The sequence below is a fragment of the Periplaneta americana genome, chromosome 9 (genome assembly GCF_040183065.1).
Source record: "Periplaneta americana isolate PAMFEO1 chromosome 9, P.americana_PAMFEO1_priV1, whole genome shotgun sequence".
NCBI lineage: Eukaryota > Metazoa > Arthropoda > Insecta > Blattodea > Blattidae > Periplaneta > Periplaneta americana.
In genome coordinates this window covers 74,532,465-74,560,068 of record NC_091125.1, presented here as the reverse complement: position 1 = coordinate 74,560,068, position 27,604 = coordinate 74,532,465, and the positions used below count along the sequence as shown (strand labels likewise).

The window sequence follows — 27,604 nt, the reverse complement described above, 5'->3', positions numbered from 1 at the left end:
ATAATAAGTACGTAAGTTTGTATTAAACCACTGTAGTAACTCAGAGGTTAATGATCTGTACTCATCCTCCGAGGCTGCCTTCGGGAATGGGTTTGAATTTTGGTTGGAGTGATTAGCTTTATCCAACTATAAGGCAAATGTTAGTCTCATAGTAATCCTCAGATCCATGTGGCCAAATATTATCTTCGCTATCACCAAATTTACCGATATAAAGTCATTAAATAACCTATTTATATAATTACATTTTATAAATAAATATTTTAGTAAATCTGTGGGTATATTTGTACATATGTTTCAATTTTGTTTTGTCTATAGATCCGAGCTCTATCAATGTATGATAGTCATCACACAAAATACGAAATGTACTAATTTTAAGTAAATACAACTCATGCCAACTTTCAAGAATCAGAACTTCTGGCCTGTTGGAATAATCGTTAGTTCATGTATCTGAAAAAGAAAGAAAAAAACATTAATATAACACTTAAAACGAACAAAATAGACAACATTTTAACATTTAAAGAATTTTCATCCAGTTTGAAGAGGGGGAAATGTTACCTAACATATGTTACTCTGCCATGAGTACACTCTACATTTATTTTGTTTGCTGTCCTATTTTATACTTTGTTTCTTGATTTGTCCGTCAAGGGTCTCTACGGTTTCATGAAATTTTTAGACATCTATCCGTAAATCAGGAGACTTGACGAAACGAGAAGTAGCTTTCTGTTAATTTTGCATGAACCCTTCTCACCCAGAAACAAGATTCCTTTATTTGCGATAATCTCTCGGCTTTACTTCCTTCCAAACGAAGTCGTGCCAAGAATTATTGTCACCTGTTAGAGTCTTCGTATCTGACGACTGGTAGCCTACAGCTGCAGAACTTCTCAGCAGTAGTCTGATGGAAACTAATCTAATTCTACGTTTTCTTAATACTAACATCTTTGGAAATAAGTTAATGATAGTAAGTGATGGTATTTATACGAAAAAGTAAGATGAAATATAGAATGAAAATATTAAAAATGAGATGGTTGAAAAAAGGGGTAGATGTGGGTATCTTGTTAAAGGAAAATAGGATACATCTAAAATGTCTACAGTGGTGGCTCCTTTTATGTACTTTGAGGGCTGCGATCTTTGAAGGCCTGTAGAGTCAGCTGCGATCTTTGAAAGCCTGTAGAGTCAAAGTGTAAGATAAAATTTGGTTTTTGTTATGTGTACTCTGTGGAAATGTAACGAAAACAGAGATCCTCATGCCTATCGTCAGCGTCGGTAGGTAATCATAACTTGATCGGTCTTTTTTCTGCTTTGTAGGGTAAAGTTGCCTAATTCCGTGATACGTTTTTTCACTGAATGTCACGGGGTTGGGTATATTGCTAGGAAGTTCACCGATGTCTCAAAAGTAGGTGAAAGATGCACTCTTTCGAGAAGATGTCTGGCGCTATGGTCGAACGGCAAAGCTTTGATTGACATTCAATTTTAAAAAAAGTATCACGGGATTAGATGTATCACGGAAATAGGCAACTTTACCCTACGTCGCATGCCTCCAAAATTTAACAAAGAGTTGTCCTGCGGAGACATCTACATCTCAGTATGACCCTTTAAATGTCCTTTATTAGCGAACAGATATACTATTTATATAGAAGCATAGCCGACAATTTTGTTTGATTTTTTCACGTGCCGTAAAAGTCCATTGCGGGACTTTATGGTTTATATCCTTTTCAGTGAATCCATGATAAGAAATTTCATTACTCCTACACGGTCATTAATACTGATCAGTAATACTGATAGCACGAATCAATATATAGTGGCCCTGCACAATCAGTATTACTGATAATATTTTTGTTCAGTATTTCTTGTTCATTGTGCACCACTTAAAATTGATCCAGATCAGCCAAAGGCATGTCTAGCTATAATTACAGCACCATGAGCCTTGAAACGACAAAGTGGGTTAAAGAGTGGTTCAAAGAGTGAAGTAGCTATCTTCTTCAGTTCTTCACAATAATTGAGAAGAAAGTGTTCATCGCTGTTAGCACCAGGTTTCACGTGAGTACAGCCAAAAGTTTATCAAGTCCTGCATTTGGTTTTATCTTATTCATGTATAAAGGCTGGGATGAATCCGGTAACTCCAAACACATATATTTCCCTGTAAATATAAACCTACAGTAACTCCCGGTTATCATGTTGTAAGCCACCTAGCTCGAATCGAACGTTGCATCGGAAACAGGTGACTGTTGTGTGGCAGTTAAGGCTCTATGGTCCTTCCCAGGAATCTATGGAATATAAACACGAAACAAGACCTCTGCGCAAGTGATATGTGGGAGGGCTAGCGCTAATGACTGCTCTGGGGGGAGGTATTGCTTGAACAAAGCGAGCAATCGCTTGCAGGAGGAGATAATTTGTCTGAACTCTACTCTACCTTCTACCACGAGCCTTTTACCCATTAGCGGACTCGAGCTGATGCTGCCCGCAATACACTCCAGCACAGATAGACTCCGCCCCCATACGCTCGAAGTTACTCCATAGATTCCTGGGACGGACCAGAATCCTAGTAGCAGCTGACGCACTTTTCTCAGTCATGACCAGCACGATACTGACAAAAATATTGATGCACGCACTCCAGCATCAGTAATATTGATACTGTATTATCGCCAATATTTATGTCTGAATATCAAAATATTCTAATCACTTTCATTATTCACTTAATAGCCTTCACTCCAGCATTTCATTTCACACACGATCAGTATTAGGTCTGCTGTGAATATTTGGTTGATGCTGGCAGTATTATTGACCGTGGAGAGTTTGTTTGAATGTTCAACAACCTTACAAGAGTTTGAACAATGAAAAAAAAAAATTATTTCATGCCAAAAGGAAAGAGTTGACATTGAAAGAGAAAATGAATGGAAGGATGGAGCAGAAATATGGTAAATAACACTAAGGCAAGGTAAACAAAAAAGAAGTAATTAAGTGGAAGAAAGAAAGAACAATTTATAGTTTCGGTTTACATTATGTACAGTAGTGATAAAAAAAAAATCAGACCAACGGAATAATCAAAGTCCCCGAAATGAGCCACTATACATGCCACGCCTGCATTCACAAGATAGCGAGTGATCTATTGAAATTGTTGTAGTTTCGACTGCTGACGTAGCCCATTTCGAAAGCCATTAGAAAATAAGCTGGTAAAATTCATGTTCTGGGAATAATAAGTTAATTAAGTAGTAAAATATCGCTGCAATCGAAAAGTATTGGGAATAAATTTGAATAACGAAAAAAAAAAAAAGTTTCCTTCGCAGGCAGGATTAGAAACCACGAAAGAGTCTTCTTAGTCACCAGTCTATCGTGCTGTCACTGTGAACAAGGCTCTGAAATCAGCTACAAGGGTCGGTCCGTTTTTTTTTTTTTTTTTTTTTTTTTTTTTTTTTTTTTTTTTTTTTGAGGCCCGTGACCACTTTTAGTTCCTTTTTAGCTATCGCCAGGTTCAAAAGATGTGAGGCTTAAGCTCATTCTTTGCCGATAATGAATGTAGGAATTCACGATGTTTCAAAGGCCTTCGTTTCCAGATAGCTAACTAGATGAGGGATGATATAGGTACTAATCAAGGTACTATGCTTACTGGGAACGTTACAAACGGCCATATCCATTGTTTCTTTCTTCCTCATTCATAACGATGTAATCAGATTCTCTCTGTTTTTTTTTCTGTTTAAGTCTGATTAAAAATATGAGAAAATTTTCTATATATTCAAGATTAATTAAAGCAATCTGGCGGAACTAATCCCGCGCTGTAGCTTCTAAGAGAGTGGTTCCCAACCTGATGAGCGTCACGGACTCCTTGAAGCTTTCATTTTGGGGGATTTCAAAAAGTGTTGTAATAATAATAATAATAATAATAATAATAATAATAATAATAATAATCTCTGTTAGCCAGTTAAATGCCATAGGCTTCGTCTGTATAAGCTGGTAATCATTTTTAATCATTAAGCATTTGTATAATAGAGCGAATTAAACATCCTTAATAAAATGACAGAGGTATAAAATTTCAATTGACTGAAGAAATAAATTTCTCCTATAGGCCTACAAACTTAATTTACGTTATATCATGCCTTTGCTGTAAAAATTGAAACCAGTTTTTTTTTTGTACCACAAGGTTATCAGTGGGATTGTTGACGTCATTGCTGTGAAAAATGAAATCAACTTTCAGACTTACCGTAAGTTTATCAGTGGGATGAGTGATGTTGCTTTGCGAAGTCTGGCTCAATTGTAGATACTATGTCTCAAGTCTACCTTAATACATAAGTTTATTTCTACTGGGTGTTCATTTCAAAGTGTGTCATGACGTCACTGTTGTGAGTCAGCGATTTGAAGCGAGTTTCAGCTTTTATGTCAGAGAAGTTGCCTATTAATCAAGGCGTTCAATCTGATCTTGAGAACGTGTACGGTACAACTTGAACGTCGTAGCAACAGATGGCGGTCTGTACGGTCTGTGTGCTACCATAACCTCTTTCGAACTGTGTTTTGCGCGGGCAAGTCGTACGCAGGCTATTTGTCATCATCGGTTGCGTACGGCAACATTCCACAGCACAAGTCAAATGCTCCGTGTCCATGTTGACCGTCCAAGTTAATGTCAACAAATACTATACGTAAGTAATCGTCTTAACCCTCTCCCCATATCCCGACAGTAAGAAAAAATTCACCTCAGTACGTGTTTCCAAACAGTTCACATTCCTGCCACTACCGGCGTTACCGTACGTATCGGTAAGTTCTCTTCTGAATGAACGCCGTACTTGCTAGGCAACTTCTCAAGCACATAGGTAATGCGCCTCTGCGGAAGTGTAGGAAGATTGAATTCTCTAGGCTCATCGGCTAGCCATATGACGACATACAGCGAGCCATGACACACTTTGAACTGAACACCCAGTATATATTTGTCCTTCAAGACCAGAGCAGAAAAAGTACCCTCAATAAGTAGACATATGCTGATGCAAATGACAATAAGTGTTGCACTGTAATTCAAGAAACATAGAGATATATGGGTGGTGCATGCAACCAAGATCGTAGCAGGGACGCTGTAGGAAACACGACTTTTAAGCTCGAATCAGAAGGTAATTCTAATGATTCTAACAGCTCCTCTTTTTTACGGGAAAACAATTATTTATCACCAAGAAGAAGTTTTTCGTACAATTATTTTTTCCATTGTAGGAAAGATAACATTCCCGTCATTTTAATGTCATTCGTTCGTTGTTTCCTGCCCAAGAGCAGGTCCTTCACTGCAAATCCAGCATTCTCCATTTTTTCTGTCTTCCTCTTCGTTTCCGCATACGATCCATATATCACAATGTTCTACATCGTCTGATATCTTCTTCTGCCACAAACTTTTTCCCGTTCACCATTCCTTCAGGAGGAGTTTCTTTCTTTTTAGCCAGTGATCCAGCCAATAAATTTACGTTTCTCTCTTTTTTTATCAGTTTCAGAATTATTCTTTCTTCACCCACTTTTTCAAACACAGTTTCATTTCTTATTTTGTCGCTTCTTTTCACTTCGTCATCATGTCCATGTTTCTGCCCCCATATAATGTCACACTCCACACAAAGAACTTCACTAGTCCCTCTTTAGTTATTTTTACTAAATTTCCCAGAAAAAGCTCGTTTTTCTATCAATAGCTTATTTTGTCATTGCTACCCAAGGTCAATCAATGAGGATGTTTTTTATACTTTCAAAGTTATCGAACGAGATTTCATCATCATATGGTGTTATAAAGTCACCGAGTGTGGGAAATGAATCGAATAGGAATTCATTCCTGTTAAATTCTATATCTAAAAAATTTGAGATAAACAAGCCAGCTGATAAAAATCAGAGAACGTGATAAAATTAAGCTTAGTTAAAATACCGTTTGAAAACCACCTTGCCCCGCCGACCCCTTTTAAATAATTCGCAGATCCCCAGCGATCCGCGAACCACAGGTTGGGACCGCTGATATAAGACATCACGTCTGGTCTCGCGTTACGAAATGAGCGCTGGTTCGAGTCCTCATGTGGAAAGAATTTTCTCATGAAATTTCGGCAAGTGTATGCGACCGGTCCCACCCAGCATCGTCATGAAATCAAATTATGGTTTATTTAACGATTCTCGCAACTGCCGAGGTTATATCAGCGTCGCCGGTGTGCTTGGGGCTTCGGATCCTTGGGGATTTTCAGGCTACTCGTCCGCGAAATGGGACCTGGTTCTATCAGGAGCCGTGGCAGGATGGTCTACCTGTCAGCGTCACGAATGCCAGCTGTCGGACTTGGACAATCATTGCATAGTGGGGCAAAGCGTGCCTCGTAAAGCCAACAGCGGTGTTGGCAGCGAGTGGTTGGCATGTCACACTATGTGCGTTGCGCTCGACCACCGACAGCGACAATTTTGTGGGTGATACTATCCACACATTGAGACAGACGTCGAAATCGACTTCAGCTAGTAGTCCTGTGAGTTAATAGTATCTGTTTTCATATGAATTCCTGACCGCCCACAAGTCAACCACCATTTTGTAGTATGGCGTGGTTCTGCTGTGTAGAGTTATGTGTGAGTTTAGCCTTAGTTTTACCAGACTACATGCATTCGCAGCTTACTTTAAAGTTGAAGACAAGAATTCTCTTACAGTTCTTGGTTCTCATAGACAAGAAAATCGATCCCCCAAAAATTTTTGTCAGTCGGTACCTGTATACAATACCTGAACATGAGGCGGTACACCCAGGGCGTAAGCCACAGCGTCCGCAATATCCTGGGGCTCAAGGCACGGGTTCCCTCCAAATACATCGCTGGATGTGAAAGTTCGCAAGTTGGCAGCGTCCATGATCTCGGTACGCACCAAGCCTGGGCTGATGCTCTGAACAACATAAGTGAGATATGTAAACTGGGTGTAGTCAAAATAAATCAAAGACAACAGCAAGTCATGGTGTTATAAGTTGTAAAGGCCCTGACATAACAAAGTAAGGGCATAATACAGAGTGAGTCAGCCAAGGCTAGGCAGGCATCAGCGGAAAGTCGTACGCGTAGTAACTGCTACGTTATCGCAGTGATTAGACCTCTTGCTCGCGGACGTTTCGTGTTTAGTTACGTAAACACGTTCACACAGTGAGGGTGCAGCTGTACACCGTACATTTAGAGTGCAGTAGTGTGTCCATTATGAAATATAGCCTTGAACAACGAGCGTTTATTTTTTATTTTAGTAGATTATTTTACGACGCTTTATCAACATATTAGGTTATTTAGCGTCTGAATTAGATGAAGATAATGCCGGTGAAATGAGTCCGGGGTCCAGCACCGAAAGTTACCCAGCATTTGCTCATATTGGGTTGAGGAAAAACCCCGGAAAAAGTCTCAACCAGGTAATTTTTCCCAATTGGGAATCGAACCCGGGCCACCTGGTTTCGCAGCCAGACGCGCTAGCCGTTACTTCACAGGTGTGGACTACGAGCGTGTATTTACAACTTTGTGAAATACGAATCTTGGAGAACAGTTGTAACAAACTTTCGTCAGTCATTCTCTGATTCGCCAGAGCCTTCTAAAACAATGATTTACAATTTAGTGAAGAAATTTTGTACAACTGAAACAGTACTGGATAAGAAACGAACATGTGTGCAGCGTGGTCTCACTGAGATCTTAGGTGAAATTGGCCACCAACTAGAGAGAAGTTCTATGACATCATCTCGCCGTATAGCTCAGCAGTTAGGGGTGTCACATTCTTCAGTAATAAGAGATACGAAACAATTGAAGGATGACGGCTAAAAACGAACAGAATAACATTTGCTAGTTTGTCAGAATTTATAATTTAAGGTTGTATGTCTACATCCCTAGCTTAAAAGTAATGTATATTTCCCCTTTAATTACTAGGAGACTATGATCTTTTAGCCAAACCTAATCATACTTGCATTCTGTCTGTATTAAAATATAGAATGGCACTACAAACTCGTTTTCGATTAAAAATGGGCTATGATCGTTTTTAGCCGTCACCCTTCAATTAAAATTAAAACCTTAAAAAATTCGTGTAGTTTAAAGGTTAATGGAACCCGAATATCAAAGCAGACTTAGATATTGCATGCGGTTCCAACAGTCAGTGTATGATGGACTACTTGACCTCACCTTAATTTTGTATAGTGACGAAGCATGGTTCCACCTCATTGGTTAAAAGTAAAGTTTACGCGAATAACCCACATTCACTTGAGGAACTCAAATAAAATATCCGGCACGAAATTCGAGCCATTTCAGAGAACGAACTGTGGCGTGTTGCTGGATATGTCTTCAGGAGATGTGCAGCCTGCCAGATATCACAAGGACATCATTTCGAACATGAATTGTGAATTCGGTAAGTACCTCATTACGCAATACTAAAAGCACGGAACGAATCCTCCTCATATGGTAGCGTCGTTACGTATGAATCAGCCGCCGTGAGTCCGGTTAGGAGTCTAGCCCTGGCTGGTTCACTCTATATGAGCTCGTGTCTGTTAGGGAGGTGATGAATAGATACCAATGAAATAACAAAATTTGATAATATGTATGGTTACATTTTACACGAAGCAGGGCTATGATTCCTCTAACTTCTTAATTCTCTTATTTTATGACGCTTTATCAGCTGCGACAGTTATCTAGCGTCTGAGTGAAATAAGTCCAGTGTCCAGAGTCGGAAGTTACCCAGCATTTGCTGTTAATGGGTTGAGGGAAAACCTAGAAAAATCTCAACTATGTAACTTATCCCAACCAGGATTGAACCCGATGACTTGTCTAGAAATCACAACTACAGTCATGCATCAATCTTTTGAGAAACTAAGAGAAACATACAACATGGAGGACGATCGATTCAGCATCACGCAAATATAGACCTACAGGTGACGCCCTATTTTTCGAGTCGGCAGTCAAATGGAATTGTAAAGTATGTTGGCGGAATGGCGAAGAGAAAGCGAGAGAACTCAAGAAAACACAACCTTTGCTTTGGCCACCAGTTGTAGAACTCCGCCTTTGCCGAGATTTGAACTTGGGTACGCGGTACTGCAACTTCATAGATCTATGCCCTTACCAACCATCTAGGCGCATTCCGAGCTCACACCAGTTACCCAAACGAGGATTCGTCCTGCCCAAGCTAAGGTTCTCCGCGTGTCCAGGTTTTGAAACAGGCAGCTCTATTCGTCCCTAGACCAACTCTCTCCGTGTGTCTCCATCCGGGTGATCAGGGAATGCTATGGAATGAAGTAGAGATCGGACGGACTGTTGTTGAAGCCTAACATGGAAACGGGATAACCTTGAGAAAACTTTCAACTGCATGCACCCTGTCCCTCACAAACGTATGGACTATCAATGAAAAATTATAGAAATTTTGCATTGTGTCCCTAGTAACATGCTTGTAGAAATTGTCGAATAAAGCTCTCCTATCTTCAGTTCTTTGATCTTTTGTTTAATGCAAAATATTCACCAGCTAGTTCTTCTGCTTTACTTACTAAAATCTCTACTTTATGCTCCCATACTTCCTTATCACAATACTCACAAGTTTCTTTCTTTAGGTATCAATAACTTGCCCAGGCTTTCGAATGTGAGCATTTCACAATAGATTTATGTAACTCTATATTACTTTATAATATTTAATTTTGTAGGCCTATATAAACTTCAGGGAACAAAACTGAAAGTAACGCTAATCGAGATAAAACGAGAACAAAATAATTCGGCTTCTCTTATAATGTTAAATATCTTATAGTTGAATATTGATTGACACGATACCAACAAAGCATCGGGAAACTCTTACTAAGTACTACCTTATTCGAGCAAAGACTAATCGAAGACGAATATATTTCATCGAGGAATGCAGTGCTCACAAATTCCTCAAGCAGCTCTCTCCTTTTCTTCCTCTGCCGTCTGATCTCACTGTTTCTGACGTCAGAAGAGCATTCTAACTCTGGCTAACAGTAACTTTATCTATTAAAATCTAATAGGACAATGAGAATCGAAGTCAGGTCCCTCTGGTGAATAGTCGTCAATTGAGGTACAATTGGACTCGAATTGGGTTTTGAAATGCAGCACACATACAGTATATGAATAACAGGTACAAGCACGTGAGACATTACAGACATGAGTTCAGTACAGTACAACAAAACCTATATTCTTAGTGCAAATTGCCTGATTCCAGGCGCAGGCAGTAAGTTAATGGATTTCCGTTTTTAATTTTATCTACAGCCACATAGTGGATTTCTGAAAATATAACTTTTTTCAGCTGCTTCGCGTTTCTTTCTTCTGATGAATAGTTTGAATGTGGGACTCTCCTTGAAGCCAACACAAGAATATTTCGTTTATTGGTGCGGTAGAAACTGTAAGGATACAAAACTTCTTTTTATTCCGATCCCTTTTCGTTTCTGTCTAAATATGTATTTCCCTTCCTTACGTCTTATTTTCGCTTCCTTTGTATATTTTTGTCCCTTTCTCTCTCGTGCATATTTTCTTTACATATTTCTTTCTTTCCACACAGAATGCAACCGGACATCACATTGCCTACTTTGATAATGTTACGGCAGGAAAAAAGTAAATTAAAACGAACCAAATAGTAAGGCGTGGCAAGTGAACAAAGAAATTATTAGGTAAAATTAATCAATAGGATAGTTACATTAGATTAGAGGTTAAATTATTAGTTGACTGACTGACTGACTGTCTAACTCATTGACTGATTTCAAGAGGGCTGGACCCGATATGGATCCTTGCACTTGTGCGCCCTATAGGTATGCGATGATTGTTTAAGAACGACGGATGGCCCGGGTGGCATTCGTGAATCCGACGCTGACAGATGGGCCATCCTTCTTGGACCATCATCTACTGACAAGCCTGATGCCAGAGCCTGGAATCACAAGCACTTAGAGATAAAACCTATATCAGCATCGGAAACCCGTACTATCCCCTGACACCACTCCAGTCTATTTGTAGGCCTACTATTACAGATGATAGATGAATGGAGAGTGGAGAGTGTTGGTGGAATGAAAGAGTGAAACGAGAGTATCCCGAGAAACCCTTCTGTAACGTCCGTTATGTCCATCACAAATTCCATCCAGATCTGACCGGGGATCGAACCTGGACAGCCTGGATGGAAGGCCAGCGCGCTAGTACTGTGGCCACAGATGTGGCTAAATTATTTGTTACTTTAACTTCATGACGAGTTAAAGTGGTCTAAAACGAATTCATATGTTCACTCCATTGGAGTCAAAATACACAGGCAATACAGAAACGAATATAAACATGTATAAACTGACTAGTTTAGGCCTAATACTCTTCACATTTTCAGGAATCAATAGTCAGTTGCTAAAGTATTTTCATCTGATTCCAATTCAAAACTAAAGCAGAATGTGTGAGGAAGTTTCTTCTTCTTTCTTTATTCGGATTTAACGATTATCTAAGACCCCACGATTTTGAAGTGTCTCTTCAAGCCAAGCGATAAGTTGGTGTCCTGTTGCCATCCTATTTTAGTTTAGAATTTCACGTCAGCTGCTGTCATACGTTATAAATGCCATAAATTAATATAGAAAAATATATCTACAAAACTCAAAACTTAGTTGTTTTATTTGATTATATGGTGGTTTCAAGTCGACTTGGTAAGTGCTGAGACTTGAGCTTCACTTGAGCTTCATAATATTGTGACGCCATTCTGGAATGTTCTCGTTGCGTCAGGGAGTTGCACGCGCATCTAGCAAGAAGGAGGTGCGTGGAAACACGAACCCCTGACGCTAGCCGCGGTACGGAGCGAGGGGGGTGAAAAGCTACTGTGACTGGGAGGAAGGAAGCATCTGGAATCGGATTGTTGTGGAGGTCCAGAAGCTTCGCAACGCAGAACATTCTAGATGTTCGTGGTAAATAAATAACACCGTGAGCTGCCGACGAAAGTCAGTCCACAGTAAAAAAGATCTTCTTTATACTGTAGTTAGTCAGTGTTGAGTCTTCAAGTCTACAAGTGAGTCTTCAAGCGAGCAAGGAAGCCAGCCTTCGAGAGCAGCGACGTGCAGTGAACCGCATCTGGGAGACCGGGGTTCGATGTGCAGTGAACCGAATCTGGGAGACCGGGATTCGACGTGAAGTGGACCGCATCTGGGAGACCGGGGTTCGACGTGCAGCGAACCGCATCTGGGAGACCGGGTTTCGGCGTGCAGTGGACCGCATCTGGGAGATCGGGGTTCGACGTGCAGTGGTCCGCATCTGGGAGACCGGATTCGACGTGCAGTGGACCGCATCTGGGAGATCAGGGTTCGACGTGCAGTGAACTTGAACAGTGAGCTAGAAGAACTAGCCCAGGCAAACGAACTGTGAACTGAGAACTGACAGCTTTGTTCTGCACGTGGTGCATTGTGACCCTTAATTGAAATTAGGAGTACATTGTTGTTCTTCTCAATAATATACGTCGTGCATTGTCATTGTCGTCGTGTGGAGTGCAATAACGACTATTGTGTTGCTGTGTTGAGTGGAATACCCATTTTTGTCGGGTGAATTATTAAAAATAAAGTCACATTGTTGTCAGGTGTGTGGTGGTTAATGTAGAATAAAAGTTACAATATTAATACTAACCGTGACTCGGATCTTGGAGTTGTTCTTGACCAGTTCACGCCGCAGTCCTTCCGCTAACATGGTGACGGCATTTTTCGTTGCCCCATACATGTAGCACATCGTGGAGCTAGGTGGCAATCCATGACCTGAAATACTGATATGAATATCATCTTAGTTCTTGACAAGTCCTTCCAACCTATACATTATAGGCCAAATATTCTACCTATTAACCGTACAATTACCACTCGCAGAACTACAAATTGATAAGGCTGATATTACTGTACATACGCAAACAAAAAATGAACATTCGTGATGAGCTCAGAAAAATCATTTATTTGCTATTTATACATTTACTTATTCATTCATTAAGAAATTTAGCTCTCCCATCCAAATAAACAAATAAATGCGTAAGTGAATAAATCGTCCATTCATTCCTCTAGTCATCCTTGAGTCTATTTGACGGTCCATCCATTCAATCAATTAACCCTTGGAGGCATAGTGGCTTCATTGGAATCCACCACACTTTCTATTTGGTTTTAATATCGTGAAGTTGTGCCACAGTGGCTTCAAATAAAGCCACCTTCTAATTTGTATGCAAATTCATGAAAATACAAATTGTTTCCAAATTTCATCTCTATTTTATGTATTTTATTTCATTTGACCAATATCCACCTCATATTTGTTAATCAAGAGTTCTGTGTCTCAAAGGATTAATCGATCTGAGCAATACATTAATTCATTCATTCATTCATAAATCACTCAACCCATCTATTTATTCACCATCCATCAAGCCAATTCACCTATCCTCCTCTGGTAAAACATAAGATCCACAAAATCTCCACTAACTTAAAGATATCAACTACCAATAACAATCTCTCTATGAGCCACAGAATAATAAGCAAGTAAAGCTATCGGTGCCATATCATAGATTTACGACACCAACAAGACACCACTTATGAGGCAACTAAGCCATGAGATAGTGGGGTGGAATGCTCAGTTCCTTTCTCCTTCCATTGCATACATCGCTGACTAGCTACATGTTACACTAATCGGACTTCAGATGCATATAAACAATTATTATTGTTCTTCCTCTGACACATATCGTCAAGTGAGGTGTACCGCCTGATAATAGATGTATATATCAGTCAGAACCTCAGTCAGAGGTAATATTGTAGATATAATTTATTAAGAATTAAATATACAGCAGGACCTCGTTAGTCCGAATCCCGCTAATCCGAAATTCCGGATAATCCGAACATGCAAAAAAAAAAAAAAACAAACAAACAAAAACAAAAAAGATAGTGAGGAGTAAGTGAGTGAGTGAGTGAGTGAGTGAGTGAGTGAGTGAGTGAGTGAGTGTGTGTATGTGTGTGTGAAGTGGAATGGAAATTGTATATACTGAAATTCAATGTAATGCTACAGTACTTTGAAACTCAAAATGTACAATATATAGCACAACTTACTTTACTACTAGTGAATTAATTAGTTCTTGTTTCCTGTACTATTATAATAATCTGTAATCTTCTTCTGGCAGAGAACAGATCATCTTAACGAAGCGGCAATGTCCCGCCAACGCTTAATAAACCTCGAAACTGAAGAAAGAGGTGCACAGTGAAGGTGTGATTTCCCTGCTTGCATACCTGTCCACCGCTTAATCCCGAAATGTCGATAATCCGAACAGGTCCCGGTCCAAAATAGTTCGGACCAGCGGGGTTCTAGTGTAGGCCTACTTGTTGTTTAGTCAACTGTCAGAAGACAGGTCTGAACCTCACAAGTGATATTAGGGCCAGGAGATAATGGGGTAGAGTGGCCAGTTCCTTTCTCCCTCCATTGCATACATCGCCGATTAGCTACATATTACCCTAATCAGACTTCAGATGTATACAAACAATTGTTCTTCCTCTGACACATATCGTCAAGTGAGATGTACTGCCTGATAATAGATGTACATATCAGCCAGAACCTCAGAGGCACTAGTGTACTTAAGCCTTTAATAAAAAAAAAGTTTACGACATTTCAGTGATATGCCAAGTCGCAAATGTTACTAGCCTTTCTTCTGTCTTAATAAGGAAAGAAACTGGCAATTTAGGAAACTGTTGATGAGTTCATGTCAAAGCTTTCCCTCTTTTTGACGTGAACCATTTCATGTCAAAGCTTTCCCTCTTTTTGACGTGAACCATTGATAGATCAATTGTTAGACATTGTTCAATAATGATCTGTACGTATTGCAAGAAATGAACATAACATTTACTTAAAATAGAAAATAACATATTGTCCTAATAACGTACTCTTACAACACAAAGACTACTGGAGATCAGGGCAGAGCCTGGAAACTGTGAGCCATAATTTCTTCGCCTTCAAAATGGTAAAGTAGCAGCAGAATAAGAAAAAGAAGAAGAACGGGTGATTTTCTATTTATACTTCAGAGACATGAAGGAGGAGAAATTGTGAAATGAGAATGTCAGTGAAAATTTAAGTACTGGGAGAAAATCGCTCTTACAGGCAATTTGTACTCTACAAATGCCATTAGTGGAGAACTGAATTCCCCCGTCTTCTAGTGAGATCTGATAACTTTGTAAGGTTTGGCATCAACTGTAATCACACAAATCTATCTAACCTGACAAATTCTTTAGTCTTCAGTGCCCGTCGCATTCTAGCTGTAGTACCTGTTTATGTGCACGATGTGTCCGTCTGTAACGCCGCGCTCTTTCATGGAGCTGATAGCCTCTCGGGTGCAGATGCTGAGGCCCAGAACGTTCACGTCCAGCATCTCACGCCATTCCGATGTCTCGCCGTCTATAATAAAGAAATTCATCAATCATAACAAAGGGCGCGAGGTTACGTCGCGGTTTAGGCGTAACGCTGCAAAGCCGGAAGGTCACGAGTTCGATTCCCGATGGAGTCATGAATTTTCTCTGTTGATCTAATCCTTCCGGCCCCACTATGGCCCTTGGGTTTACTCAACCTCTAACAGAAATGAGTACCAGGGACGTTTCCTTGAGGGTAAAGGCTGTGGGCACGTAGAATTACTGACTGTCATTAATTCTGACTGTCTGTGAAAGAGGGAGCCTTAACCTCCCGCCAGGCTCTGGGCCGATTTGGCTTATAATGGGGTTGGCTTTAACTTTTATGAATGACATGATTTCATAGAAATTAAAATGAAAACAAATCTGAAATGGTGATACGCAACCTTGTAAGTGGTATAGAGTGACTAGACACTTGTCTCACTCCGAAACTGAAAAATGTAAGATAATTTCTAAGAGAAAAGATCGATTAAAAGAACGAAATCTACCTCTAAAACTCATTAGGGAAGAACAGAAATTATTTAAGCACTAGTCTGTGAATCAAAGCTTCCCTTATCGAAGGGCCGTGTCCTTTCTTAGGCGCCATAGCTCGTACCTATTAAGACTCGAACCCGAGACCTTCACGAGTCGAAATTCGAACTTTAATTCTTAACCAAATGCGTCGCTGTAGACGACAATTTAGCCTGCACCATAAATAAATCATGATATGGAAAGAGGAAGTCGAGAAAAATGTATAAACATAAAGAAGGTAAAAAATATAAAGTAGATGTACAACAAGGTGAGGTAATGAAGGAGGAAGGAAAGGACTGGAATAGACTAATGAACAATTTAAAAACATAGCGTTCAAGGAGTGAGTGGAAGAAGAAGATGATGATCTCAGTGATCGTGATCATCATCATCATCATCATCATCATCGTCATCACCATCTTGACCATGGTTTATTTATTTATTTATTTATTTATGCGTTTATTTATTTATTTGGTTATTTAACGATGCTGTATCAAATACGAGATTATTTAGCGTCGATGGAATTGGTGATAGTGAGATGATATTTGGCGAGATGAGGCCGAGGATTCGCCATGGATTACCTAACATTTGCCTTACGATTGATGAAAAGCTCGAAAAAAAAACCCAATCAGGTAATCAGCTCAAGCAGGAATCGAACCCGCGCCCAAGTGCAACTCCGGATCGACAGGCAAGGGCCTTAAGTCTTGGTTTTTTTCTGAACTAACGCATGCGAGATGCGAGGTGTCTAGTAAGTTTGCGTTTGAATTCAATTTTATTTCGACAATCCCTGATGCTAACAGATAGCGAATTCCAGAGTCTTGGCAGGGCTATTGTGAAAGAGGATGAGTATGAGGAGATGCAATGGGATGGTATTTTTAGTATTGTTTCATGGCGAGAGCGTGTGTTCAGATCTAACCTACAATGTAGGTCTAGGTTGAGATTATGGTGGGAAGAAAGGTACGTGAAGCGAGACGATAGATACGAAGTAATAGAAGAATTCAAGATTTCGAAGAGAAGGAGAAGTGAATGTAAATTTCTTTTCTTATCTAGTTTAAGCCAACCTATTGCTTCCATATTGCTATGACACAAGTTTAGCTGGCATAGTAATACATTTGACTAAAAAAGACTGTTAATAATGTTAGTGTCCAAAAAAAGCATTGTATTAGTTAGAATGACCTCATTAAATAAATCAGGGTCCAGATTTCTCAGTATGACAACTAAGATTTATTAATATACAAAAGTACCAGACTTGGGATACCGTACCGGAAAGGAAGGCTTGGTGAAGTAGCCCCGCGTTGTTCACCATGACGTCGACGCCACCGAGGTGCTCCTTAACCCATTTGAACGCTGACAATATGTCCTGCTCCTTGGTTATGTCACATTGCACTGCATGCAGCTCTCCTGGCAGATCCTTCAGTTCCACGGCTGCTACCTGCAAGTGATCATGCTACAAGATGCATTCACCAAATCGAATTTGTAAGACTGCATTATTCTTCTTTATGGTAGCTATAGTCCGAGGTGGTCTTGGCTAACTGGAAGTCCAGTTTATTTTCTCACTATTCGAAGTATAAACAAAAAGTACTGCGATGTTGAAAAATATCTATTTGGAGATTTTACTAAAATGCGTGAGTTCAGCATCCCTGACACCGAAGAAGTGATTCTGGACCTAAAGCCTATCTGTCTATCTGAGTACAGCAATTTATTCTAAACTACTGGCCGAACATTGATCTACGAGCCAATTTCTCCTCAATTTTGCACATGAATTGTAATTTCAGTAAAAAAAATATGAAATTTTACTTGAAATAAAAAATAAAAAAACGATCCATTGAAAATAAAAGAAGACGATTTTATTAATGATTTCTTATATTTTAATCAACTTTTTAATTACGCTATATCCACTGCTAAATTATCTAGCGTTAGTGAAATTTGAGATAGCAAGATGCTGTTTTGGTGTGATGAGACCGAGGATTCACCACAGACCACCTGGCACTCGCCTTACAATTAGGAAAAACTTCGGAGAAAAACAAGATAATCGGCCCCGGCGCAGCTTCGATCAGGAGACCAGATCCTGCACTAGGCCACATAAAATAAACTTGAAGAAAAATTATTTTCTAATATAAATTAATTATTGTGCACAGAATTTTCATTGAAATTTTATTCTACGTTTTTACCCCCTCCGACCAGATGAATACTCGTAGGCCTATATGGATGCTGGATCCTTTTCTTAATAATTAACTGTCACTAGTGATAAACTTCCTTTATATGTGATTGTCTCAGTGAATTCGCATAGAAGAAATAGTGATACAAACGATCTGTCTAAATGACAGTATTGCTCACTTAATAGGCCTAGGCCTATATTTAAACCGTGAAGGTAAAGGTAAAGATATAACTGGGAAGTTAAAACATGAGCCTAGCATTGGTATGCGTCCTACAATCTTCTTTAAGCCTTGGTTTTTCTGAACCGACGCATGCGACTTGCGAGGCCCGCCTCGCACAAATCCGGACTACACGAGCGATAGTGAGTGGTTTGTATAACTGCGAGATCTGAGGTCTGCGCACCTCGCAGCCATAGAAACTACTCACTATCTCTCCTGTAGTCCGGATTTGTGCGAGGTGGGCCTCGCACGTCGCATGCGTCGGTTCAGAAAAACTAAGGCTTTAGAGAACTCTTTCCCTCTGTGAGTGTTTGGTAAGACTTGAGGCAAATATGGTATGAACAGAAAAGTAGACCATTACGACATCACATGGTGGAATGGAGGAAGAGCCTTCTCCTCTGCGCTTGTTTGAATCATTTTCAATCTTTCCAGTAATACTCTATTACAGTTCAGCTCCAGACTCATGGCACTTGCCTATGCGAAACAAAACCGGCAGGAAGGGACGATTAGGGGTGGGAGTACTTCTCTTTTCCTAGCAGAAGAGGTCAGAAGGAAGTGAGGTGGTTTTGTAGAGTTATGACAGGAAGCATAGTCCCCTAAAGCTAACTTATAGTTTTAAGTTGTAAGGTTTATTTCGATTCACGGATGTAGCCTTAATGAAATGAAATAAATATTAAGAGAGTACCCATTGAGAATTATAAAATCATATTATTACACAGTAATATAGTACTAGAAAGCTAAATAACCTACATATTGCGATCGGGTAGTAGCACACCGCGAGAGACAACATAACAGCATGACAACCACCTTCATACTACTCATACAACCCAGTCTATTGCAATAACGGTATTGCAATGCTATAAAGTGTCATTTTACGTCGAACTTGCAGTAAGCACGTACACAATGAGTTCCATATTATTTTGCACCCCTCAAGGTTTTGGATATTAAAATGGCACATTGTGATATATTTTTGAATAAGCATTGAAGGCGTTAAATGTTTCATTGAATAAAATGTGCATGGTGCCATTTAAAGAAATGAAGTCATTACTCGTATCGGGCCACCGGCGTAGCTCAGTCGGCTAAGGCGCTTGCCTGCCGATGCGGAGTTGCGATCGATTCCCGCTTGGGCTGATTACCTGGTTGAGTTTTTCTGAGGTTTTCCCCAACCATAAGGCAAATGTCAGGTAATCTATGGCGAATCCTCGGCCTCATCTCGCCAAATATCATCTCGCTATTACCAATCCCATTGACGTAAATGACCTCGTAGCTGATACAGCGTCGTTAAATAACCAAGTAAAATAAATAAAATTACTCTATCTGTTTAATAAACAAGGTTATAAGAAAATATACATATGGTATTAATTCCCATTGCACTTTACTTTTGTTTGAAACAATTTTTTTTTTTTTTGGCATCTTAGAAAAAATTTATTTTGGGTGAGTAAGATAAATGGGACACTCTGTATGCCTTGGGTAATTATATAATCCGTTGCATTATAATCCATCGAAGGTCAAGGCTTCCCTCATTCAACTGACATGGTAGTAACATGTGGTCAGTACGATTTCCTCCCCCACCTTTATAGTTGGCTTATGAAACGTGTTTCGTTGTTCACTGTGGCTCCCCAGTGCTAGATGGACACCGGTACCATGCACTGGTCGAGATTTCATGAAAAATTCATTCCCTGTAAACTCGAACCATAGCTCATTCCTTATCGTTAATACAAAGAATGAAGTCTTATACTACAGTCTATTATATACATTCACGAAGCTTGAGTTTTGAGGGTGCTAGAAACAATAGACTGTGACGGTACTATTTTGCATTGCCTGTAATGAGGCGATATTAGTGATCCTAGTGGTGAGCAACTACCTAATTTTTGCATATTTACTACGTATTGAGCTTCGCGACTGTATATACTAGACTGTGCTTATACCACATAGCTACGGCGCAGTAAATTGGTTACAATAGATATAATTAATGCAATTGCTTTTCCAAATTAAATTATCATTACTACACTTTACAGTGCCAAATACTGACTCAGGGTCCGACTTCAGAAATGTACGATTACTTGCGTTTACAAATACCACCAAATACTCTACAATGATAATCCGGAAAGTTCACGATAAAAGTGGCGAATGACTCACCAGTGCTATCTAGCGGCAGGGATTGTAGGCAGCGAGGATGACGTGACGAATGGCGCGTTGAACTGTGATATGAGCTTTGTTCTTCAACAAACACATAATGTCCTAAGGATTATTCTCATTATAGTTCTAGCCTATCCAATGTCAGTTAAATGTGGAAATGTTTGTTCTATGTTTTGTAAAAAACTATGCCTAGCAAAATATGTTAGATAGCAGCACAGTCACTTTTCGCCGCCGCTTGCAATGCTAAACAGGCAAACTTTCCAGTATTATTGTTATAGAGTATTTGATACCATGAAGTTGGTTTGTTGAAGTAGTATTCCATACCTACTCCACTTACGGATGAGAAAAATTAAACAATAATGACAATATAACAATTTAAAATTTTTTCTTATGCTTTTACTAATAATAAATGAACAAATGCCATAAAAATTTACCTTAGGGCATACCAACCAACAACCAAAAATATACAAACAAATCGAAATTATAAACCAGTAAAGATAAAAATTATAGAGAAAATGAGAAATGAAGACTGAGGATCTGGAGTACAACGAGAAACACTACCCCTTCATAATGTTTGTCCACCACATCTCGTTTAAGTTTGTGTACTCTATATAATTACCGTATCTTAAAAAGTTTGTATTCCATATTTGGGGCGGCAGACAGTCGGAGCTACAAGATTACAATCGCGAGACTTCTTTTGTCAGCGATACCAGCAGAGGAAGTGAATGTTTATTTATTGTATTTTCACCCCGCTACCCTGTTAATGTGGCAAACATTGTGCCGTCTGTTTATCTCTAGTCCCATGAAGTGTACTTTTGACAGAGTCTTATCACTCACATTTACCATACAGAAAGAATGAATCAAGAATCAGACATGACTTGACATAATGATTTCCTGGGAGGGGGAGGGGAGATATGTGTGATTCAATTCGTGGGTAACGCGAACAAAAGGGAGTAAGTCGCCAGAAATAAATTTTCAGATACTTGCAAAAACAAATACATTGACGAAATATATAGGATCGCAGAAAAAATTATTCACATAGAAATGACATAAGATTACAGGTATTTTCAGTATTTTCAAATTATCAACATACGTTTCAAAATCATGTTGATGCTCATATAGCCAAGACACGAGGAGCGCCTCAACTCTTTTGCCATATGTCCATTATACGACTTATTTCCTTTTTCACATAATGCATAATACGGCTCACACTGGCGCAGCGAGGGAGGGTTTTAGGGGTAACCCCCCAGAGGCCCCCAGATAAAAAAACGAAACGCTGTTGAAGCTCTGCAACGTTATAATATAACAATCACTTACTTCTAGTAATACACAACCTGTTCACAATAATGACAACTACTCATACTCCTGAAAGGTCATTCTCATCACTAAGAAATGGCAGGTACCTTAGGAACTGCACAGTGGAGGAGCATCTTAATGGACTGGCTGTCATGTACATACATACATACATACATACATACATACATACATACATACATACATACATACATACATACATACATACATACATACATACATACATACATACATACATACATACATACATGAAGAAGTTTCTGTGAATTAAAATGATGTACGCAAGGAATTAGCTAAGAAATGTAGAAGGTTGAAATACATTGTGTTCGGCTGAAAAGTATAATAAAAGAAAAATGGTCGTCGGTCATTTTGTCGCACTTTAACTTTTTTTTTCAGCACATAAAAATTTTTCATTTTGTCACATAGCAACACTGTAATGAAAATTTAAACCTGTGCTCACCTATTATTGATACCCCATGGTACTGTATATTGAATATCTCGTTCGGAGTGTATTGTTCATACTGATTCAAGATGAACAGTTTGTTACGTGTTTGTCCATTCAGCTTTTTTTACTGTACTTCCCATTTATACTTGTCGCATTTTTAGTACCTTACATATAGATTGTGTTTTTATTTTAATACATCTCTTACCAATGGCGCCAACTTTTGTAAAACAATGGGTGGGCTCAAACACTTGAAGTGTAAGTTAAAATAAATAAATCCCACAAGTAATAACGATAACACGACAAATTATTGGGTCTTACAAAATTCATACTGCAGTCCATTGTAGTAATATTCTGTCATGTTTGTAGTTCGAACAATTCGAAATTGTGGTGCTTCAACCCATATTAATTCGGGGGGAAGGTTGATATAATGAGAAAATTCAAAACATTCACTAACATGAGGAGTATAGACTATAGATGAACAACGATCGAGAAAGCAAGACTAACAGCGCCCGCAAAGCCGAAAACCCGCACGACAATGTTGTATTATACATCGCGTCGTTGACGCTTGTTCTGCTTGTGAGTGTTCCAAGACGTCGAGATTGATCACTCCCGAAGTCCCGAACATCAAGCAGCCTTGAATCGCCACAGTTGTTTATACCTGACTGAACTTTTATATACTTTGGCAACTGTTATATATGTATAAACAATCAAATAGCCTATTTGAAACATCATCTCTACCTTTCAGTGTATAATAATCCGTTCCCCAGTCTTTATTTAATTACTATGCCTTTATTAAAATACTAGGAATGTTCTTTTCATATGTTTAAGATCAAGTGTGTAATCTCAAGTAAAAATAGTGTTATGTTCTATGTTTCTTAGAAATGCAAACTTATTTGAGAATTTTTTTATATTTATATAACCATAGGTAATATATAATAGAACCAGAACATTTTGATAACTAAGATACTGTTCTGTTTTGACTTTTTGTCTCATTTAAACATTTATAATGTTATTTATTTCAATGATGTACGTTATTCAAAGTTACGAAATCTTTCCACGCCGACCAAATGCTATTTCGAGAATGATGAGCGAGATTCGAAGCGCACGAGAATGACGAGACGAGACTCGAACGACAAACGCAACGAACATAGCGAGCGAGAGCGGCAGTTCCAGTTAGTTTTGTTTATCTCTAGCCCGAGCGTTAAGTAGGACGTGCAAGACGAGGCCTGGTCCACCTGGTCGGTTGACTGCTACCCTAGATCATATATGTAACAGATAACTCCTCCCTATGTTAAAATCGGCAGCACTTTGAAAAGAACAACCGCCAGGATCGCCACCCGTCCGCCGTAAACGAACACGAGATGGCGGCACAGTCGCTAATGCAATTCAAATGGGAATTATGACGTGACTCCTTATGTAAAAACTAGATGGCAGCGTAGTAAACCTGACAAAAGTTGTTAACCTCAAAGCCTATAAGCCCGACATATCTGTTACATATATGATCTAGGCTGCTACGTAACCTGTTAGCTCGTTGGTAACTCGTAGAATTAATCACCTCATTTTTCCAGCTACCAGCGATCTAAACGTCTTTACTGCGCATGCGTCCTGTGAGTCCGTAGAACTTCCCCACGTGCTAAACGCCTACTGCTGATCATTTCGATCCGTATAATGGATTGGGAAAGATTATTTTCAAATAATAATAATAATAATAATAATAATAATAATAATAATAATATTCTAATAATAATAATAATAATAATGTTTATTGCCAGAAAAATACAATACAAAGAAATTGTAAATTTACAACATTCTAGCAATCCCCTAAAAGAGAGTGTTCTCGTACTCAGGGGAGGATTCGATACATAATAAATGTAGACGCATAAATTACAACATAATAACATCTAAAAATTAATCATTACTCATAACAAATTGCTTACATACATTTTTAAATTTCAAACTGTTGGAGGTAAATAGATGTGCGTATTTCTTTATTAATTTGTTATAAATTCTAGGGCAGATATTACTTAAAGCAGTGCTCGTTAAACACTCGGGTTCCAACAAACGTACTGTATTCATGCTTTTGGTTTTGTTTGTGAGTATAAGATCTGAAATATGTGTTTTTAATATATCAAATTTAATAATGCATCGATATAAATTTGATGTATTTTCAAGACTTTAAATTCTAAAAACAATATTTCGATAGGATAATTAATGTTTACAAAGTTTGAAATCAGGCTCAACCCGACCACCGAAGCCCATAGACTATCTTATGTGAAATTGTGAGATGAAGTAGGAGTTAAAATGGATACTAACTAATAAAGGTAAAGGTAGCTCCTTCACATGCCATAAAGGCACTTCGGGACATTGGAGATAGAGCCCCATGTTTTCATGATCTCGGTACTAGAATGAGGTGGTGTGAAATGGATACCAATAATAAGTAACATTGTAAATGAATAATTGATATTTTACAGAAAGTGACGATTTTAGAAACAGTATCATTACCGATACTGACCTTTTGGCAATTAATACATATTATTTTATCTATGCTCTATGTGTATCAGAATGAACTATATGGGGTTTAATGTTATTATGACGCTTTCCAGAAAAGTGGAATTATTACGTGGTTATTTCCGTACTGAAAATACCCAAATATCTAAGGTACGTTTAGGAGAATCTGAAGACCAGTATAATCCATTCTGGCATTTTTATCAATTGTTATTGTTTTCTAAAGACAGTTTTGAAAAATCAGAGTGAGTTCAGCTACACTGACTGGCAGGCGCAAACAAGCTTCGTTTTGATCACCCCGACCTTCTGCCCAGCCACCAGCTACATCCAACAAGAAAAACTCAGTGCGCAGAAACTAGCGGGCGTGACTGTCTCGTGCAGATGACGTATGCTCCCGTTCCCAGCATGCTCTCACACCTTCTGCAGGGGGGTGAGAGGAGTATAGCATGCGCGCCGCAAGTTCGAGCTGAGTTTTGCTTGTAGCATACCTATAGCTTACGAGCGACCAACACCAACGACCAACTAGGTTACGAGCTACCAACTCGGTAACGAACCAGGCTCCGTCTTGTACGCACCCTTACATACAGTAAAGAGTTTTATTCTCGACCATGCCGAAATGTAGTAATTATACACCTGGTAGCAGTCCTTTAATGCATCTCATTAAAGTACAGGTGTTCAGCCAATGACAACTCAGCTTACAGGTGTTCAGCCAATGACAAGTCAGCTTTGTACCGTTATAAAACTGCAAGTATCGATTATTCTCGGATATGCAATCGAAAGAGAATTAGCGAAAAGTCACGGAGGCTGGAAATCCAATACTGTCGCAGAAGGCTATGTTCTGTTACTATAATAATTAGCGTTAATTGTAAATAATATTCAAATAAATTTAATTTGTCATTTCGTTTTTCAATGTCGAATTCAATAATCAAGGTTATATCAAGTTTAACGGGATTACAACAAGGTCAATGACATTATTGTTCCTCGGAAAAAATCAATACTTTCGCGTCTGCGCACATCTCACAATTCACGACCTAGAACAAGGTCACTTCCTATCTTGTCAGATACAAATAAAATGTATACATCTGAATAATTTCAAGTTAGAAATATGGTCGAGCATAAAAAGTCGTATGAAACTCGCCTATAATGGTAATTAAGAAGCTCGTATGAAAATTATGAAACTCGCTTGCGCTCGTTTCATAAACATCCACACTCGCTTCTTAATTACTATCATTATAGGCTCGTTGCATAATGTACTATTAAAGAAAAGGAAAGTACTGTATTACGCTTCTGTATCTCTGTCTCTTTCTTCCCAGTAACCCATTATCACAAGCAGGTACACCGTGCGTTTTTTGAAGCACTTCATATTTGCTGTAGCAAAATGATGGTCGAAAAAAAAACGCAATTCGGCCAGCTGACTGCAAAACGGTGGACAATTAATATTGGCTTCTATTACTGTAGTACCGGTAATAAATTTAGCTTTAAAAGAACCGAACATGTTAAATATTTTGATTTACATGATAATGATATTGTTATTCAACCCAAAAACAAGGCAGATGCTCTCATCTTCTGTATTTGTAACCACAGATTTTTAACAACAGCGGAGGCTATTTGTTTGTTTCTACGCAGAGTTTTTCGTAACTCACTCCTAACGGACTTATCTTAAGCTGAGATTATGAGCTCTATTGTTATTACTACACAAGAAAGCAGAAGGACTCCCGCGAAGTGAGATCAGCCCTACAACGAGCGTCTACCTAGGACAACACAATACGACATATTCACAACGGAGAAACAGCCAAACCAAAGGCAGAATTCGAACCCATGACCGTGACCTGCACTCAACCATAAAACTGCAAATCTGAGACCTCAGCCAGAACCCAGAAACTGTCTCAATCGATCTATCGAAGGAGTAATCATATTCCAAAGGGGTGTCTGTCTTATGCACATATTTCACGATTTTTCGACCTTCACGCAACGGAACTCTCTATGTGGGGTCAAGGTCACCGATAAAGACAACACGATGTCGTATTCACACTGAAAAAATATTGCGAATTCCTATAGTTGGTAGTGGTATATTTACTCGTATACACAGTATGTATTATGAACATCCATCACATACCTGCAACCTGTCGAGTCTACGTGCCACCCCTACCACTTTGAGGCCTTTCTTAACCAGGTCAAGGTTACCGATAAAGACAAGACAATGTCGTATTCACACAGGACAAATATTGTGAATTCCTATAGTTGGTTGTGGTATATTTATACACAGTATTATCAACATAAATCACATAGTGCAATCTGTCGAGTCTACGTGCCACCCCTACCACTTTGAAGTCTTTCTTAACCAGGTCAAGGTCACCGACAAAGACAATACAACGTCGTATTCGCACCGGACAATATTGGTTGGTTGTGGTATATATATACTCAGTATTATCAACATCCATCAAATCTGCAACCTGTCGAGTCTATGTGCCAACCCTACCGCCTTTCTTAACCAAGTCAAGGTCAAGGATAAAGACAATATCGCATTCACACCGGACAAATATTGCAAATTCCTGAAGTTGGTTGTGGTATATTTATAGGCCTACCCAGCATTATCAATATCCATCACATTACCTGCAACTTGTCGAGCTTACGTATCAACCCTACCACTTTGGCCTTTCTTAACCAAGTCAATGTCAAGGTCACCGATAAAGACAATACAATGTCGTATTCACACCGGGCAAATACTTAGTAATTACTATCAACATCCATCACATACCTGCAACCTGTCAAGTCTACGTGCCAACCCTACCACTTTGAGGCCTTTCTTAACCAAGTCGCGGGCAATGGCAGCTCCAATTCCAGAACTGGCTCCCGTCACCACGGCAACACGTCCGACCCAACGCTCCATGGCTACAGTACTGGAAGCTTTTACAAGAGAATTCATTGAGATTTTTCCCTTATCACGCTGAACAAAGCTTTGGCTCTGTGATGTTTACATACGT

The 27,604-nt window shown here is 39.1% G+C and overlaps 1 protein-coding gene across 2 annotated transcripts; it reads right to left on the bottom strand.

Moving 5' to 3' along the window:
• Nucleotides 1-278: 278 nt before the first annotated feature.
• On the bottom strand, nt 279-27,604 carry LOC138706111 (farnesol dehydrogenase-like). Of its 2 annotated transcripts, XM_069835084.1 has the most exons (6): nt 27,379-27,601; nt 17,106-17,274; nt 15,198-15,327; nt 12,553-12,685; nt 6,698-6,853; nt 279-447 (listed from the first exon to the last, which is right to left on the bottom strand). In XM_069835084.1, exons 1-6 carry the CDS (start codon nt 27,544-27,546, stop codon nt 406-408), a joined length of 798 nt encoding a protein of 265 aa, XP_069691185.1. In that variant the 5' UTR covers nt 27,547-27,601; the 3' UTR covers nt 279-405. The 2 variants fall into 2 exon arrangements, with proteins under 2 accessions (XP_069691185.1, XP_069691186.1); XM_069835085.1 differs by lacking the exon at nt 6,698-6,853 and having other exon boundaries at nt 27,379-27,604.

Coding starts and splice junctions, on each gene's coding strand:
- LOC138706111 (XM_069835084.1), bottom strand. CDS start 27,546: ATGAATTCTCTTGTAAAAGCTTCCAGTACTGTAGCCATGGAGCGTTGG. Junction 15,328..17,105: donor TCACCAAGCCTTCCTTTCCG/GTACGGTATCCC, acceptor TCTTTATTATAG/ACGGCGAGACATCGGAATGG. Junction 448..6,697: donor GTGTACCGCCTCATGTTCAG/GTATTGTATACA, acceptor TTTCTTTTTCAG/ATACATGAACTAACGATTAT.